At 51.9% G+C, this 13891-nt stretch overlaps 1 protein-coding gene across 2 annotated transcripts in view; it reads right to left on the bottom strand.

Annotated features, from left to right (window-relative positions):
• Nucleotides 1-2190: 2190 nt before the first annotated feature.
• Nucleotides 2191-13891, bottom strand: part of FBXO46 (F-box protein 46) — a 23883-nt gene continuing 12182 nt past the window's right edge. The window contains exons 1-2 of one of the 2 annotated variants that reach the window (XM_011962982.1): nt 6330-6855; nt 2191-5147 (exon numbers count right to left, since the gene is read on the bottom strand). In XM_011962982.1, coding sequence (XP_011818372.1) covers nt 3258-5069 — 1812 coding nt within the window. In that variant the 5' untranslated portion in view covers nt 5070-5147; nt 6330-6855 and the 3' untranslated portion in view covers nt 2191-3257. Of the gene's footprint in view, nt 5148-6329; nt 6856-13891 lie in introns of those variants that run through there. The other variant, XM_011962981.1, reaches the window with a different exon arrangement.

Genomic DNA, 13891 nt, shown 5'->3' with positions numbered 1-13891 from the left:
TGCACATTTCATGATAATCAATGCCATTTCCTATGGTTATAGAATTCTACCAAAAAAAAAAAAAAAAAAATTGCTGGGCATGGTGGCAGGTACCTGTAATCCCAGCTACTTGGGAAGCTTAGGCAGGAGAATTGCTTGAACCGGGGAGGTGGAGGTTGCAGTGAGCTGAGATTGTGCCACTGCACTATAGCCTAGGTGACAGCGAGACTCCATATCGTGGCTCACACCTGTAATCCCAGCACTTTGGGAGGCCAAGGCGGGTCAGGAGTTCAAGACCAGCCTGGCCAACATGGTGAAACCCTGTCTCTACTAAAAATACAAAAAATTAGTTGGGTGTCGTGGCATGTACCTGTAGTTCCAGCTACTTGGCAGGTGAGGCAGGAGAATCACTTGAACCCAGGAAGTGGAGGTTGCAGTGTGCCGAGATCGCACCATTGCGCTCCAGCCTGGCAACAAGAGCGAAACTGCATCTCAAAACAAACAAACAAAAATTATTTGTGGGGCTTCTAGATGACAGTTCCTTCCACAGGTGGACTTGTGTTTGTTTGTGCTGGACATGTCAGCTAGAAGTACCCTGTATCATACGGAGGACGTGAACCTGGCTGCGAACCTGTGCCGAGGGCCAGTCTGTGACCACAAATTCTCAGGATCTTTCTTGTTTTTTCATTTGATTTCTGCATCCTGAATACCTCTGCAGTCTTCCGGGTCATCCTTACCTGAGCTTGTGGTTCTCTGGGATCACAGTTCCTGCAGTTGCTCACCGTGGGCCGGCTTTGGCCTTGACTTTTGCTTGCTCCTTCCAGTAAGGCTGCGAAGTAAGAAACCCCAGTGTGTCCACATCAGCAAACACCCTGAGAGCAAATGTGGCTTCTGAGCCCCACATACCATTCTCTTAACTATTTGGCGTGGTGGGTCCTTACTGCATTTTATTGGCTATTTGATCCTTTTAAGGAGATTTTTTTTTTTTCAGTTGTTCTCAACAGGAAGGTCCGAATAATCTAACTCACCCTCCCCACAAGATTCAAACCCGGGTCTTTTTGATTCTAAAATCTAAGCATTAAATCACTACCATAACGTATCCTAGTCCTCTGGAAATTCTGATTTCCTGAGAAGAACGTCAGAGACTTAGCTGCCTCCCAATGTCCATTTTTCCCTTTCTTTAAACTGAAAATTTAAGATACCCAAGCTGGACGCAGTGGCTCACCCCTGTAATCCCAGCACTTTGGGAAACCGAGGCGAGTGGATTACTGGAGGCCAGGAGTTCGAGAGCAGCCTAAACAACACGGTGAAACGCTGTCTCTACTAAAATACAAAAACTAGCCGGGTGTGGTGGTGAGTACCTGTAATCCCAGCTACTCAGGAGGTTGAGGCAGGAGAATCATTTGAGCCTGGGAGGCGGAGGTTGCAGTGAGCCGAGATCGCACCACTGCACCCCAGCCTGGGCGACAGATCAAGACTATCTTAAATAAATAAGTGGCTATTTTAAAACTGTAATTACAGGGATTTTTAAAGAGTGTTTTGTTGGGCTATTGCACCCAGCTAAAAGACCGCATTTCCTAGACTCTCCTGCAGCCCTTCTGTGGCTAAGTCTGACGGGTGAGATGTATATAGAAGCATAGTGTAGTGCTTCTGGGATGAAGGGGGCCTCCCTTCCGGCAAAATGGTGATAGTAAAAGCAAAATAATCTTGGCTGGGCACCGTGGCTCACTCCTGTAATCCCAGCACTTTGGAAGGCTGAGGAAGGAGGATTGCTTGAGCCCAGGAGTTTTGAGACCAACCTGGGCAACTCAGTGACCCCATCTGTACCAAAAAAAATTTAAAAATTATCTCGGTATGTGGCGCACACCTGTAGAAAACCAGCTGCTTGGCAGGATGAGGTGGGAGGTTTCCTTGAGCCCGGGAGGTTGCTGCAGTGAGCTGTGATCACACCACTGCACTCCAGCCTGGGTGACAGAATGAGACCCTGTCTCTAAGGGGGGAAAAAAAAAAAAATCTTGTTCAAGCTTCTACTATTTTGAGATTTTTCAAATCCAAACCGACACAGATGAGAAGAGTAAAAAATAATCTCAGACTAAGGGACTTGGCTAGGGATCCCTTCTCTCTCCACTTTTTCCATCCCCCATGCACAGGCCTACAACTCCCCTCTCTTCCCAAACCCTCCCTTCACAACACACAAACCAGTCTGCGCACAGCCTTATAAATATTGATTTTATAGAAAGGACCAACTCAAAATTGGTCAGATGCCACACGCTAGAAGCTTCCAGAACCACAATGATGGAAAGAAAAAAAACAAAACACAGAGAGAACAAACAAAAATACCCCAGACCAAAATGCCTGAAAAATCAAGGTCTTGGTTGACCAAAGGATTCTTAAAGAAACATGTGGCCAGGGTGAGGAGACCCCAATGCCTGAATGAGAGCCCAGAGTGGAAGGAAAAACAACCCAGAAATGCAAATCCAAAGTCCCTGCCCACGGGGCCCCCCCCACGCTGTCAAAAGCGAGGCAAAGGGCTTCACAGCTTCATGGGGGTGGGGTTGATGGCAGTAGCTTAAATAATAACGGGAGGAGGAGGATTTTTATACTTCAGTTTTTTTTGTTTTTTGTTTTTTTTGCCCCCCTCTTCTCTTCTATGGGGAAGAGGAGAGACTGGTAGCTTGAGGTTAAGGAGAAAACAGTTATTTTCCCCTCACTTCTTTAATAGGCAAACCATCCAGAAATGGCGAACTGTCATGATAAAATGCCAGATCCCACCTGTGACCCGATAGCCCCCAATTCCTAGAGAAGTGGGAGCTGTGGTGTGGCAGGTTAGGAGAGGTGCCAACCTTGGGCGATGCAGCCTCTTGGGAAATAACAGCTCCAGCGAGAAAGAACTGGGGCGAGGGAGAGGATGGGGGCCAGAATGGGGGAACCCTTACGTGGTACCAAAATTAGCTGCCGTCTGCTCCCTGCTGGTGGGTCCCTGGGGTGGAGAGCGTGGCAGGGAAGGGGGTTGGGGCTGAATGGAGAATAAAGTGAGATGCTGATAAAAAAAACACCCTTCTCAGAGGGTCCACGGCCCTGGTTCTGAAGAGTAGAAAATCAACAGGATCAAGCAGAGTGCTTTCCTGCGTCACCCCTGCTGAACCCCAGCTCAGTTCCAGTGGGGGATCAATGCTGCCTGGAGTGAGGGAATGGGCAGGCGGCCCAGTCCGGACCCTCGGCTCCCGGGGGAGAGGGGAGGGGTGGGCATGGTGGGCTCTCCCCCCCCTCCCCCGGCTTCACCTCCCCTCCTCCCGGCCTGCCCGGCCTCCGCCCGGCCCATTGCAGGGCAGCACCCAGTTGTTATCGTGGAGGCCCAGGCGGCAGCCGGGCGTCTCGCGGTCGGCTCGGCGGCAGCACATCCAGTAGGAACGTCCGTAAGGCAGGTCATGGTGGTAGGGCTTGGGGTGCCAGCGGCAGAGCGACACATCGCCCTTTTCGTATCTCTTGCGGCACTGCTTGCACGGGTCATCGCGGTAGAGCGGGTCTCGGCTCCAGCGCGAGTCTGTGGCCCGCACGCCGAATGCCTCGATGATGCCCTTGAAGTGGTGGCAGGTGCACTTGAGGGCGGCCAGCGCGCGCGTGGGCAGGAAGCTGAAGATCTTGACCAGCACGTGCTCTGGCAGCAGCAGCATGTACTGTCGCGGCTCCAGCAGCCGCTGAATCTTGAAGCGGATCTCTAGGAAGTCGTGCGACACGTGCCGGTACAGGCGACACAGGGAGGTGTCCGCCGTGCCCTCGGCATCGTCTGGGCCGGGCGCGGTGGCCGGGGAGTCTGCCGGGGGTGGCTCCGGGGGCCCGTCCGGCCCGCGGTTCTGGAGAAAGAAGAGCTGGCCCGGAGGCGGCGGCTCCTCTGGGCTGACCGTCAGGCACACAGTCTCCTCCTTCACGTTCTTGGTGCCATCCTTGCCAAAGAAGATGCACTCATCTACAACGCCCGTCACCACCACGTCCACGTGGAAGCCTGACGCTCCGCAGTCCCGGGCAGGGGGCGGAGGGGGCGCTGGGGGAGTGTCCTCGGACCTGGCGGGCGCCGGGCTCTCACCCTCACTGGCTTCATCCGCCCTGGCCAGCAGGAACTCCACGTTGCTGGGGAGGGCATCCCGCGAGGGGCTGATGAGCTGGTATAAGTCACACGTGATCTTGTCCTTGGCTCGGGCCCCAGGACCTGGGCTGCCAGGGTAGGCACAACCAGGCCTGCCCCCGCCCCCACTGGGCAGGCCGCTGTCTGGTGCACGGGGCTCCCGGCCATTGGAGATGCGGAAGGCGATGCGCACCTCCCCAGGGCCTGGCCCGGGTCGCTCTTCCTTGCGGAGGCCCTTGGTGGGAGGGCTGTCCCTCTGCGCCTCAAAGTGGGCCACGGCCTCGGCTACACGGCTGCAGTCCCCACCACCGGACCGCCGTTCAGACCCCACCCCCTTGGCCGGTCCACCCTGCTCCGCGGACACAAAAACTACAGGCGCTGGGGTGGCCGGTCGTGGGTAGCTCTGCAGGGCCAGGGCCGCCCGCTGTTCCACCAGGGCCACCATCTCGGCCACAGAGAGCAGGTCCACATCCTCACCGGCTGAGGCAGGGCCCTCCTCAGAGGCAGCCAGGCCCTCCCGGCCCCCTGGGTCAGGAGGAGCCTTGGTGGGGTCAAGACAGCGCCTCCTCCGCTTGGCCTTGGAGCTATCACTGCCCCAGTGTCCCTTGACCTTCATGGAGCTGGCCCGGCTGCCCCCACCACACTGGTGGGCCACAAAGAAGGCCACCTTCTCCTTTGTATTCCCGGGCTTGATGACATACCACGTGTCCAGGAGGACTCGACCCTCATCACCAGCAGCTGCTGCTGAGAGGAGTGGGGCTGGCTGGGAGGCAGGGACCTCAGTGGCCAAGGCAGGTGGTGTGTTCTCTGAGTGGGCAGGCCCATGGTCTGGCTCGGCCCCGCTGCCAGGCTCAGGGCAGGCTGATGGCTTGAGGGCCGCAGAAGGCGGGCGCGGCTGGTTCTGTGAGTAGGTGCCAAAGGGCCGGGGGCACCATAGCTGGAAGGGCAGGAGGCTTCCTCGGTCCATGCTGGGGGATGATGGCAGACGGGCTGGGCTTCACCACATCTCAGGACCTAGGTGGTGGTGGGAGGCTCCACATGCCACCTGGAGACAGGAAGAGGAGGTTGGGGAGCTAGGGGGACAGCCTTTCTTGCCAGGACCACCCCAACCTCCACCTCTCCTTAGACCAAACCAGACCATCAAAACTCTATTCCTGGCTAGGAGTGGTGGCTCACGCCTGTAATCCCAGCACTTTGGGAGGCTGAGGCGAGCAGATCACCTGAGGTCAGGAATTTGAGACCAGCCTGGCCAACATGGTGAAACCCCATCTCTACTAAAAATACAAAATTGTGCTGAGCGTGATGGTTCACACCTGTAATCTCAGCTACTCGGGAGGCTGAGGCACAAGAATCGCTTGAACCTGGGAGGCGGAGGTTGCAGTGAGCCGAGATGGCGCCATTACACTCCAGCCTGGGTGACAAGTGCGAAACTCCGTCTCAAAAAAAAAAAAAGAACTCTATTCCCACTGCCTTGCTCTGGTGAGCAGACAAAGGGTTGCAGAGGGGATGAGAGAATGAGAGATGCCCTTTTAACTTGCAGAGTGGGACCCTAACTGGCAGTGTGCTCCAACCCCATAGATCCTACCCCACTGCCCAACTGCCTTACCCCACAATCCAGAAGCCTTTACACTGCCATAACTTTTACACTTAAGCGAAAGGACCACTCACAGACAAGGTCCTTTTTCTATTTGGTTACTCAGTAGCTCGTCCCTGAAAAGACAGAAATTCCCAGCCCCACCCACAGCTATGGCTGCTTAAACCCAGAGAGAGAGCAACAAGATGGGCTGGGAGGGGGAAGAAAATCTGAGATCAGATTCAGACAAGCACTTAAGAAATCGGCTTTTCTTTTTTTTCAGGTCGGGGCTTAATGAGAATTTATTAACGCTGTGTGTCCTCAGTCAGAAAAATGCACACCCTTGAAAAGACAGTACAGGTCATTCCCTGAAGCACAACCATAGATCTGTGGAGTAAGAGGGCCTGTTCTAGAGCCTGGGAGTTCCAGGCTGCAGGGAGCAATGATGGCACCACTGCACTCCAACCTGGGTGAGAGTGAGACCCTCTAAAAAAGGAGAGCAAAGCCAGGTGTGGTGGCTTGTGCCTGTAATTTTAGCACTTTGGGAGGCCGAGGTGGGCAGACTGCTTGAGCTTAGGAGTTTGAGACCAGCCTGGGCAAAACCCATCTCTACCAAAAAAGAGACAGAAATTAGCCAGGTGGGGTGAGGCGCACCTGTAGTCCCAGCTACTTGGGAGGCTGAGGTGGGAGGATTGCTTGAGCCCAGGAGGCCCAGGCTGCAGTGAGCTGTGATGCTGTGATCATACCACTGCACTCCAGCCTGGTTGACTGAGAGAGAACCCATCTCAGAAAAAAAAAGAAAAAGAAAAAACGAGGCGGGGGGGGGGTGGTGCTGTTCTAGCCTAGCTTTCTCCTCAAGCTGCACACAGATAAACAGAGGCTCAGAGTGGGGAAGGGTGACATAGCTAAGATTCCAGTGGGTCCGGAGCAAAAAGAGGCTCTCAACTTGGTTTCTGGACTCTTCAATTTAGGGCTCTGTTAATAATGACTATTTTATTTTGGAATGACTTGATGTGAGTGATCTAATCTGGAGGCAATCTTGCACATGAGTCCAATATGATCACTTTCATTGCAGTTTGAACCTACTAAGTAACATATGCCTCAATCTTTCTCTGGCTCATCTCCCTCCAGACAGCTCAAAACCAAAATGACCCTTTAAACCTTGAAACTTCCACATGCCTACAGGCCAGAGAGGTCGGCAAACTATGGCCCAGAAGCCAAATCCAGCTCGCTGTCTTTGTAAATAAAGTTTTATTGAAACATGCTCATTTGTTTATGGATGCTTTCATCTTCAACAGCAGAGCTGAATAGCAGAACAAAGACCACATGGCCTGCAAAGCTTAAAATACCCATTATCTGGCTCTTTATGGAAAAAGTTTGCCAACTCCTGCAGTACAGACTGTCCCTCTAAATTCAAGCAATTCCAGGCCAGGCACGGTGGCTCAGGCCTGTAATCCCAGTACTTCAGGAGGCCCAGGCAGGCAGATCACCAGAGGTCAGAATTCGAGATCAGCCTGACTAACATGGCAAAACCCCGTCTCTACTAAAAATACAAAAATTAGCCAGGCGTGGTGGTGCAAGCCTGTAGTCCCAGCTACTCAGGAGGCTGAAGCAGGAGAATAGCTTGAACCGGGAGGCGGAGGTTGTGGTGAGCTGAGATCTTGCCATTGCACTCCAGCCTGAGTGACAAGAGCGAAATTCCGTCTCAAAAAAAAAAAAGGTAAACAAAACAAAGCAAAATCCAGACAGCCTCCAAGCACTCACAGGTACCAGTAAACACAGAGAAACCCCGTGTCAAGAATCTTTATCTCCCCTCCATAATCCCCAATCCCACCTACCCCTCAAATACTTACAGTCCCTGCTGTAATCTCAGTTCAGTGTTAAAAACATCACTCCATAGCCTCTAAAACATATAGATGGCTGTTTACCAACCACCAATTCACATACGTGTTGAGTATCTCAAATCTGAAAATCCAAAATGCTCCCAAATTCAGAAGTTTTTGAGTGCCAAGATGACACTGATAGGATATGCTCATTGGAGCATTTCAGATTTTCAGACTTGGCGTATCAACTGGTAAGTATAATACAAATACTCGAAATCTGAAGAAATCCAAAATCCGAAACACTTTTGGTCCCAAGCTTTTCCGGTAAGCGGTACTTCACCTGTATATCCAACTGCCCAGAGAAGCAGGCTAACACAGCAAAAGCCAGTCTCTACAGATGCCATCCTGCTACAACTTGGCCACCCACTCAAGTCCCCTAATCAGTTCCAACCTTACCTCCAGCATCTCAATGTCCTCCCCCGAATATCGAAAACCTTCCAAATACTACTTTAAACCACCGAACCTAAAAATATCCTCTCCAGTACTGAAGGGCCGAATCTCAATCAATCTCTCACAGATCCCAACACAGCAATTCCCCAACCTATGTCATAAACAACCACTCTCCCGGAATCCTATACTCCCCCCAACCCTCCTCCATTACCTCCTAATTCCACTAGAAGCCCTCCAACAGCAGACGAACTCTTTGAAAACACAAAAGCTCCCTAACACTTTAAGATGAATCTTAAACCTTAAAAATGTTTCACAAAGCCAAAAAAAAAACCCAAAGAAACCTCACAAATGTTACAATAGCAGACATGTGCTTACTGCACACTCGCTGCGAGCTTATTAGGTAATGCGCTAACAATTCCTGCTAATCCTCCTCGGTCCCTAGGAAGCAGGTAGTGTTATTAATGCCTAGTTCCCGATGAGACACAGATGAAATCTGTCCGGGTTCAGACAGGTAGGAAGTCAAGATGCAAGCCCAGACATTCCAGCGCTAGAACTGGCACTCTCGGGCTCTTTGCTTCCATCTCTGCCGGAGCTCCCCAAATCCTATGCCCAACAAACCCTCCAAAACACAAAGGGAACCCGATCCCGAAAACACAACCAAACCTTCCGCATTACAAACGAACCCAAACTCCAAGGTGCCCCTTAAGCGCAAGGGAACCCTAAAAGTATCCCTTAAACCCACGTTAAAACTTCCCCAAGCCCCAGAATTTTGTAAATGCAAAGGGAACCCCCAAATCTTGTAACCGCCCCGCCAAAGAAACCTTCCAAACCCCTCAGGTGACCCTCGAAACCTATACACGCCCCCAAAGAGCCCTCACCCGCAGCCCCCCCAGGCGGCGGGAGAAGGCTGCAGCCCACACGCATGCGCGCGAAAGGTAAGAGGGCCCGCCCCCTCGCTCCTTCCCTCCGGCCACCGCGCGGGCAGGGGAGCAACAAGCTTCCCTCCGCCCCTTTGTTGACAGACGCGCGCGTGACGCCCTTAGCCAATGAGCGGCCGCCATTCGGGGCCGTGCCCATATAAGGCAGGCCTTGGCGAAGGGGCCCAACTTCGAAATAGGGAGGAGTAGGCGAGAGGTGACGGGAGTGGGTGGTGGGGTAGACACAGCCGGATGCAAGGGAGCGTGGAACAACTCCCAACGTCCAGCTAAACGGAACAAGGTCAGGGCAAAGGCCACGGCACTCCAGGGGAGGCTTATTATACCACGTTCCCTCGAACAGAAGCCCTGATTGACGCTTGAGATTTAAAGGGCCAGGCAGCCCGGGGATTAAGAACACCAAGGCGGAAGGAAGCAGGCGGAGAAAACAGAGTATCCAGCTTTAGTTGGGAACTATGAGGGGCGGGGGGTGGCGCGGGGAGAATTTGGCATTGGGATAGCCCCACCCTGAAAAACAAATGGACAGAACCCTACGAAGGTTCCCACGGCAACTGAAATCAAGCCTCTGGGCCTGGCATTCAAGGCTCCAGCCGTGTAGCCATTCGGAGCTGCCAGTTCATCCTTTCCAAACGGGCGCCCCAAACCTGCCTCGCTTAATACAAAAGAGCAGCCAGGAAAGTCCTGTTAAAACACAATCCTATAAACCTGAACCCGTCCCTATCCTGGTGAGAACCTGCCATGGCTCCCCAGTGCCCTCTGGAAAACCCCCAGGAACCCCACCTGTCCAGTGGCATCCCTCCCCACTCCTCCGCCCCGCAGGCAATACCCCAGTGCACCCTGGTGGGCACCTGATCTGGTATACATAGAATACTCAGGCCCCATCTGTTCCCCGGTAGGAGTGATCGTCTCCACGGTATGCATGAAGAAACACGCAGGGCAGGTCTCCTGACCACAAGGTCACACAGAGCTGGGGTGTGAGCTGGAGCAGGGATATGAAGCCAGGGAGTCTGATTTCCCAGTCACTGTGCCCTACTGTTTCACTATATATTCCCTGGGGTTTCGGCTTGACCACCCCTCCTCCAGGAAGCTGACACCTCCAATCGCCCTAGGCCAGGTCAGGCTTCACCGAGGGCGTCCATGCGGTGGGCTCATTGCTATCTATTCCTCACAGTCACCCGGCGCTTGCCTTCCCTGGTCTCTGCATTTGCTGTTCCCACCAACTGCAATACATTCACGCTCTGCAAGGCTCAATTCCTTACTTCATTCAGGTCTGTGTTCAAATGCAGTTTTAATGGAGAGGCCTTCCCCAACTCCCTTCCTGGAAATCACCCACCTGCCCAGAGAGGACCTCTGGGTTCCCTCTTCCCTGCCCACTCTGGGTCATCGTCTTGGGTGGGTCTCTCTCCCCAACTATGATTCTCCTGTGGAGGCTGGGGCAGGAAGGGGAGAAGGGCCTGAGGCAGGATCTTCTAACTCCCCCCACACTGAGCCCAGCATAAGGCCCTACACTAGGTCAGCCTTCAGTAACTACTCCATGAAAATCTATTCATTGTAAAACACTGTGAACCAAAAATATGGAAAATCAAAAGATGGCAAAAAAACTGGCTGGGAAAACACAAACCAAGAGACAAGTAGAGGAGTAACATTACCCCTTAAAAAAAAAAAAAAAAAACTTGACCAGGTGCGGTGGCTCATACCTGTAAAATCCCAGCACTTCTGGGAGGCTGAGGTGGGAAGATCCCTTGAGCTCAGGAGTTTGTGACCAGCCTGGGCAACATGGTGAAACCCCATGGCTACAAAATATACACAAATTAGCAGGGTGTAGTGGCACGTGCTATAGTCCCAGGTACTCAGGAGGCTGAGGTGGGAGGATTCCTTGAGCCCAGGAGGTAGAAGATGCAGTGAGCTGAGATTGGGCCATTGCACTCCACTCTGGGTGACAGCACGAGACTGTCTTAAATTAAATTAAAAATAAATAAATAAAATAAAAAATAAACTGACAAAAGCAATGGATGATGACAAAACAAAATGACCCATTATTTTCTTCTCTACATGAGTACCTAGGGCTGGGGGAGGGAGGTAGAAGTGGCCCATTATACACAAAAGTTCTCAACATACATGATCCAAATACTATGGCCTCCAAATAGATAAAGCAAAAAACGACCATCTCTACACATGACAGCCATAAACTTACAAAATGACAAGGGAAAGTTTGTTAAATCCACAACTGATATGGGAAACCTTAACATATTTCTTTTTTTTTTTGAGACGGAGTCTCGCTTTGTCGCCCAGGCTGGAGTGCAGTGGCCGGATCTCAGCTCACTGCAAGCTCCGCCTCCCGGGTTTACGCCATTCTCCTGCCTCAGCCTCCCAGTAGCTGGGACTACAGGCGCCCGCCACCTCGCCCGGCTAGTTTTTTTGTATTTTTTAGTAGAGACGGGGTTTCACCGTATTAGCCAGGATGGTCTCGATCTCCTGACCTCGTGATCCGCCCGTCTCGGCCTCCCAAAGTGCTGGGATTACAGGCTTGAGCCACCGCGCCCAGCCTAACATATTTCTAAGAAAAGGCTGCTTGGGAAAATTAGTAAGGACCTGAACCACACAATTTACACCCTTGGTCGAATGCCCTCAACAATTAAATAATCCACATATTTACATCCCTAGCATACGTGGAGCATTTGCAAAAACTTGTCCCTGACATTCACTGTGGTCCTGCATGCTGGCCATTGTTGGGTGCTGGAACACACAGGTGACACTGAGCTCCCCAGGAATGGCTCATGGGAAAGGGGTCAGACATCCAAATAAACAGTCAGAATCAACATGAATATATTAGAAAATGATCATCACAACAGCAGTCAACACTTGAGCACTCTACAAATACTCGAGCACTCTACAAATATGAACTTGTTTGATTCTTCCATCTCCTTTTTTTTTTTTTTTTGAGACAGAGTCTCGCTCTGTCACCCAGGCTGGAGTGCAGGGGCGCTATCTCAGCTCACTGCAACCTCCGCCTCCCACGTTCAAGCTATTCTCCTGCCTCAGCCTCCCGAGTAGCTGGGACTACAGGCGCGTGCCACCATGCCAGGCTGAAGTTTTCCATTTTTAGTAGAGACGGGGTTTCACCACATAAGCCAAGATGGTCTCGATCTCCTGACCTCGTGATCCGCCCACCTCCGCCTCCCAAAGTGCTGAGATTATAGGCGTGAGCCACCGCCTCTATCTCCTATTTTTAATTTCGTGTTAAAGATTAGGAAACTGAGGCAGAGAATGGCTAAGTAATTGCCCTCATTTAGAGCTTTGTGACAGAACTCTTTTTGTGAGTGTGTTTTGCTTTTTGTTGTTTTCTGAGATGGTCTATCACCCAGGCTGGAGAACAATCTTGCCTCATCGCGGCCTCAATCTCCTGGACTCAAATGATCCTCCCATCTCAGCTGCCCTCTTTTTTATTTTTTGTTTAGATGGACTCTTGCTCTGTTGCCCAGGCTGGAGTGCAATGGTGCGATCTCAGCTCACTGCAGTCCCTACAACCTCTGCCTCCCGGTTCAAGCGATTTGTTTGCCTCAGCCTCCCGGTTCAAGCGATTTGTTTGCCTCAGCCTCCCAAGTAGCTGGGACTACAGGCATGTGCCATCATGTCCAGCTAATTTTTTTATCTTTTAATTTATTATTTATTTATTTGTCTCGCTTTGTTGCCCAGGCTGGAGCGCAGTGGCCCTATCTCGGCTCACTGCAAGTTCCGCCTCCCAGGTTTACGCCATTCTCCTGCCTCAGCCTCCCAAGTAGCTGGGATTACAGGTGCCCGCCACCAGACCGGGCTAATTTTTGTATTTTTTGTAGAGACGGGGTTTCACCATGTTAGCCAGGATGGTCTTGATCTCCTGACCTCGTGATCCGCCTGCCTCGGCCTCCCAAAGTGCTGGGACTACAGGCATGAGCCACTGGGCCTCGCCTAATTTTTTTATTTTTAGTAGAGATGGGGTTTCACCATGTTGGCCAGGCTGGTCTCGAACTCCTGACCTCAGATGATCCACTCACCCTGGCCTCCCAAAGTGTTGAGATTACAGGTGTGAGCTACTGTGCCCGGCCTAATATTTCTATTTTTAGTAGAGACAGGGTTTCACCATGTTGGTCAGGCTGGTCTTGAACTCCTGACCTCAAGTGATCCACCTGGCTCAACCTCCCAAAGTGCTAGGATTACAGATGTGAGCCACCGTGCCCAGCCTATCCCAGCCTTTTGAGGAGCTGAAACCACAGGTGTGTACCACCACGCCCAGCTAATTTTTACATTTTTTTTGTACAGATGAGGTCTCACTATGTTGCCTAGGCCAGTCTTGAACTCTTGAGCTCAAGCAATCCTCCACCCTGACCTCCCCAAGTGCTGGGACTATAGGCAGGAGCAACCAAACCAAGTCAGAACTTAGAATCAAAGATCAGCTGACTCTAGAGCTCAAGGTCTAAACTACAATCATCCTGGCTGGGCGCGGTGGCTCACGCCTGTAATGTGATGGCGGGCTCCTGTGATCCCAGCTACTCACGAGCTTAAGGCAGGAGAATTGCTTGAACCCAGGAGGCGGAGGCTGCAATGAGCTGAGATTGCACCACTGCACTCTAGCCTGGGTGACAGAGACTACGTCTACAAAAAAAAAAAAAAAAACAGTTGGGCTTGGCGGCCAAGGAGGTTGAAGCCGTATTGAGCTGTGACAGCACCACTGCACTCCAGCCTGGGTGACAGAGTGAGATCATCTCAAACAAAAAACAAAACAAAACGAAAACAAAACGAAAAATGTATTGAACACAGCTCTGGAGCCAGAGTGCCCAGCTCTGAGTCCTGGCTTTATCTCTCATCAGCTGTGTGACCTAGGGTAAGTCACTTGATCCCGTTGGACATCAGTTTCCTCCTCTGGAAAATGAGGGTTCATTCCTTAAGTAATCCACAAGTGTTTGATTCATTTATTTACTTAGAGACAGGGCCCGCCTCTGTTGCCCAGGCTGGAGTGCAGTGTATGATC

This window comes from Colobus angolensis, unplaced genomic scaffold, assembly GCF_000951035.1.
Source record: "Colobus angolensis palliatus isolate OR3802 unplaced genomic scaffold, Cang.pa_1.0 Scaffold60, whole genome shotgun sequence".
Lineage (NCBI taxonomy): Eukaryota > Metazoa > Chordata > Mammalia > Primates > Cercopithecidae > Colobus > Colobus angolensis.
The sequence above is the reverse complement of the archived record's forward strand: the minus strand, read 5'-3'. Positions and strand labels throughout refer to the sequence as shown.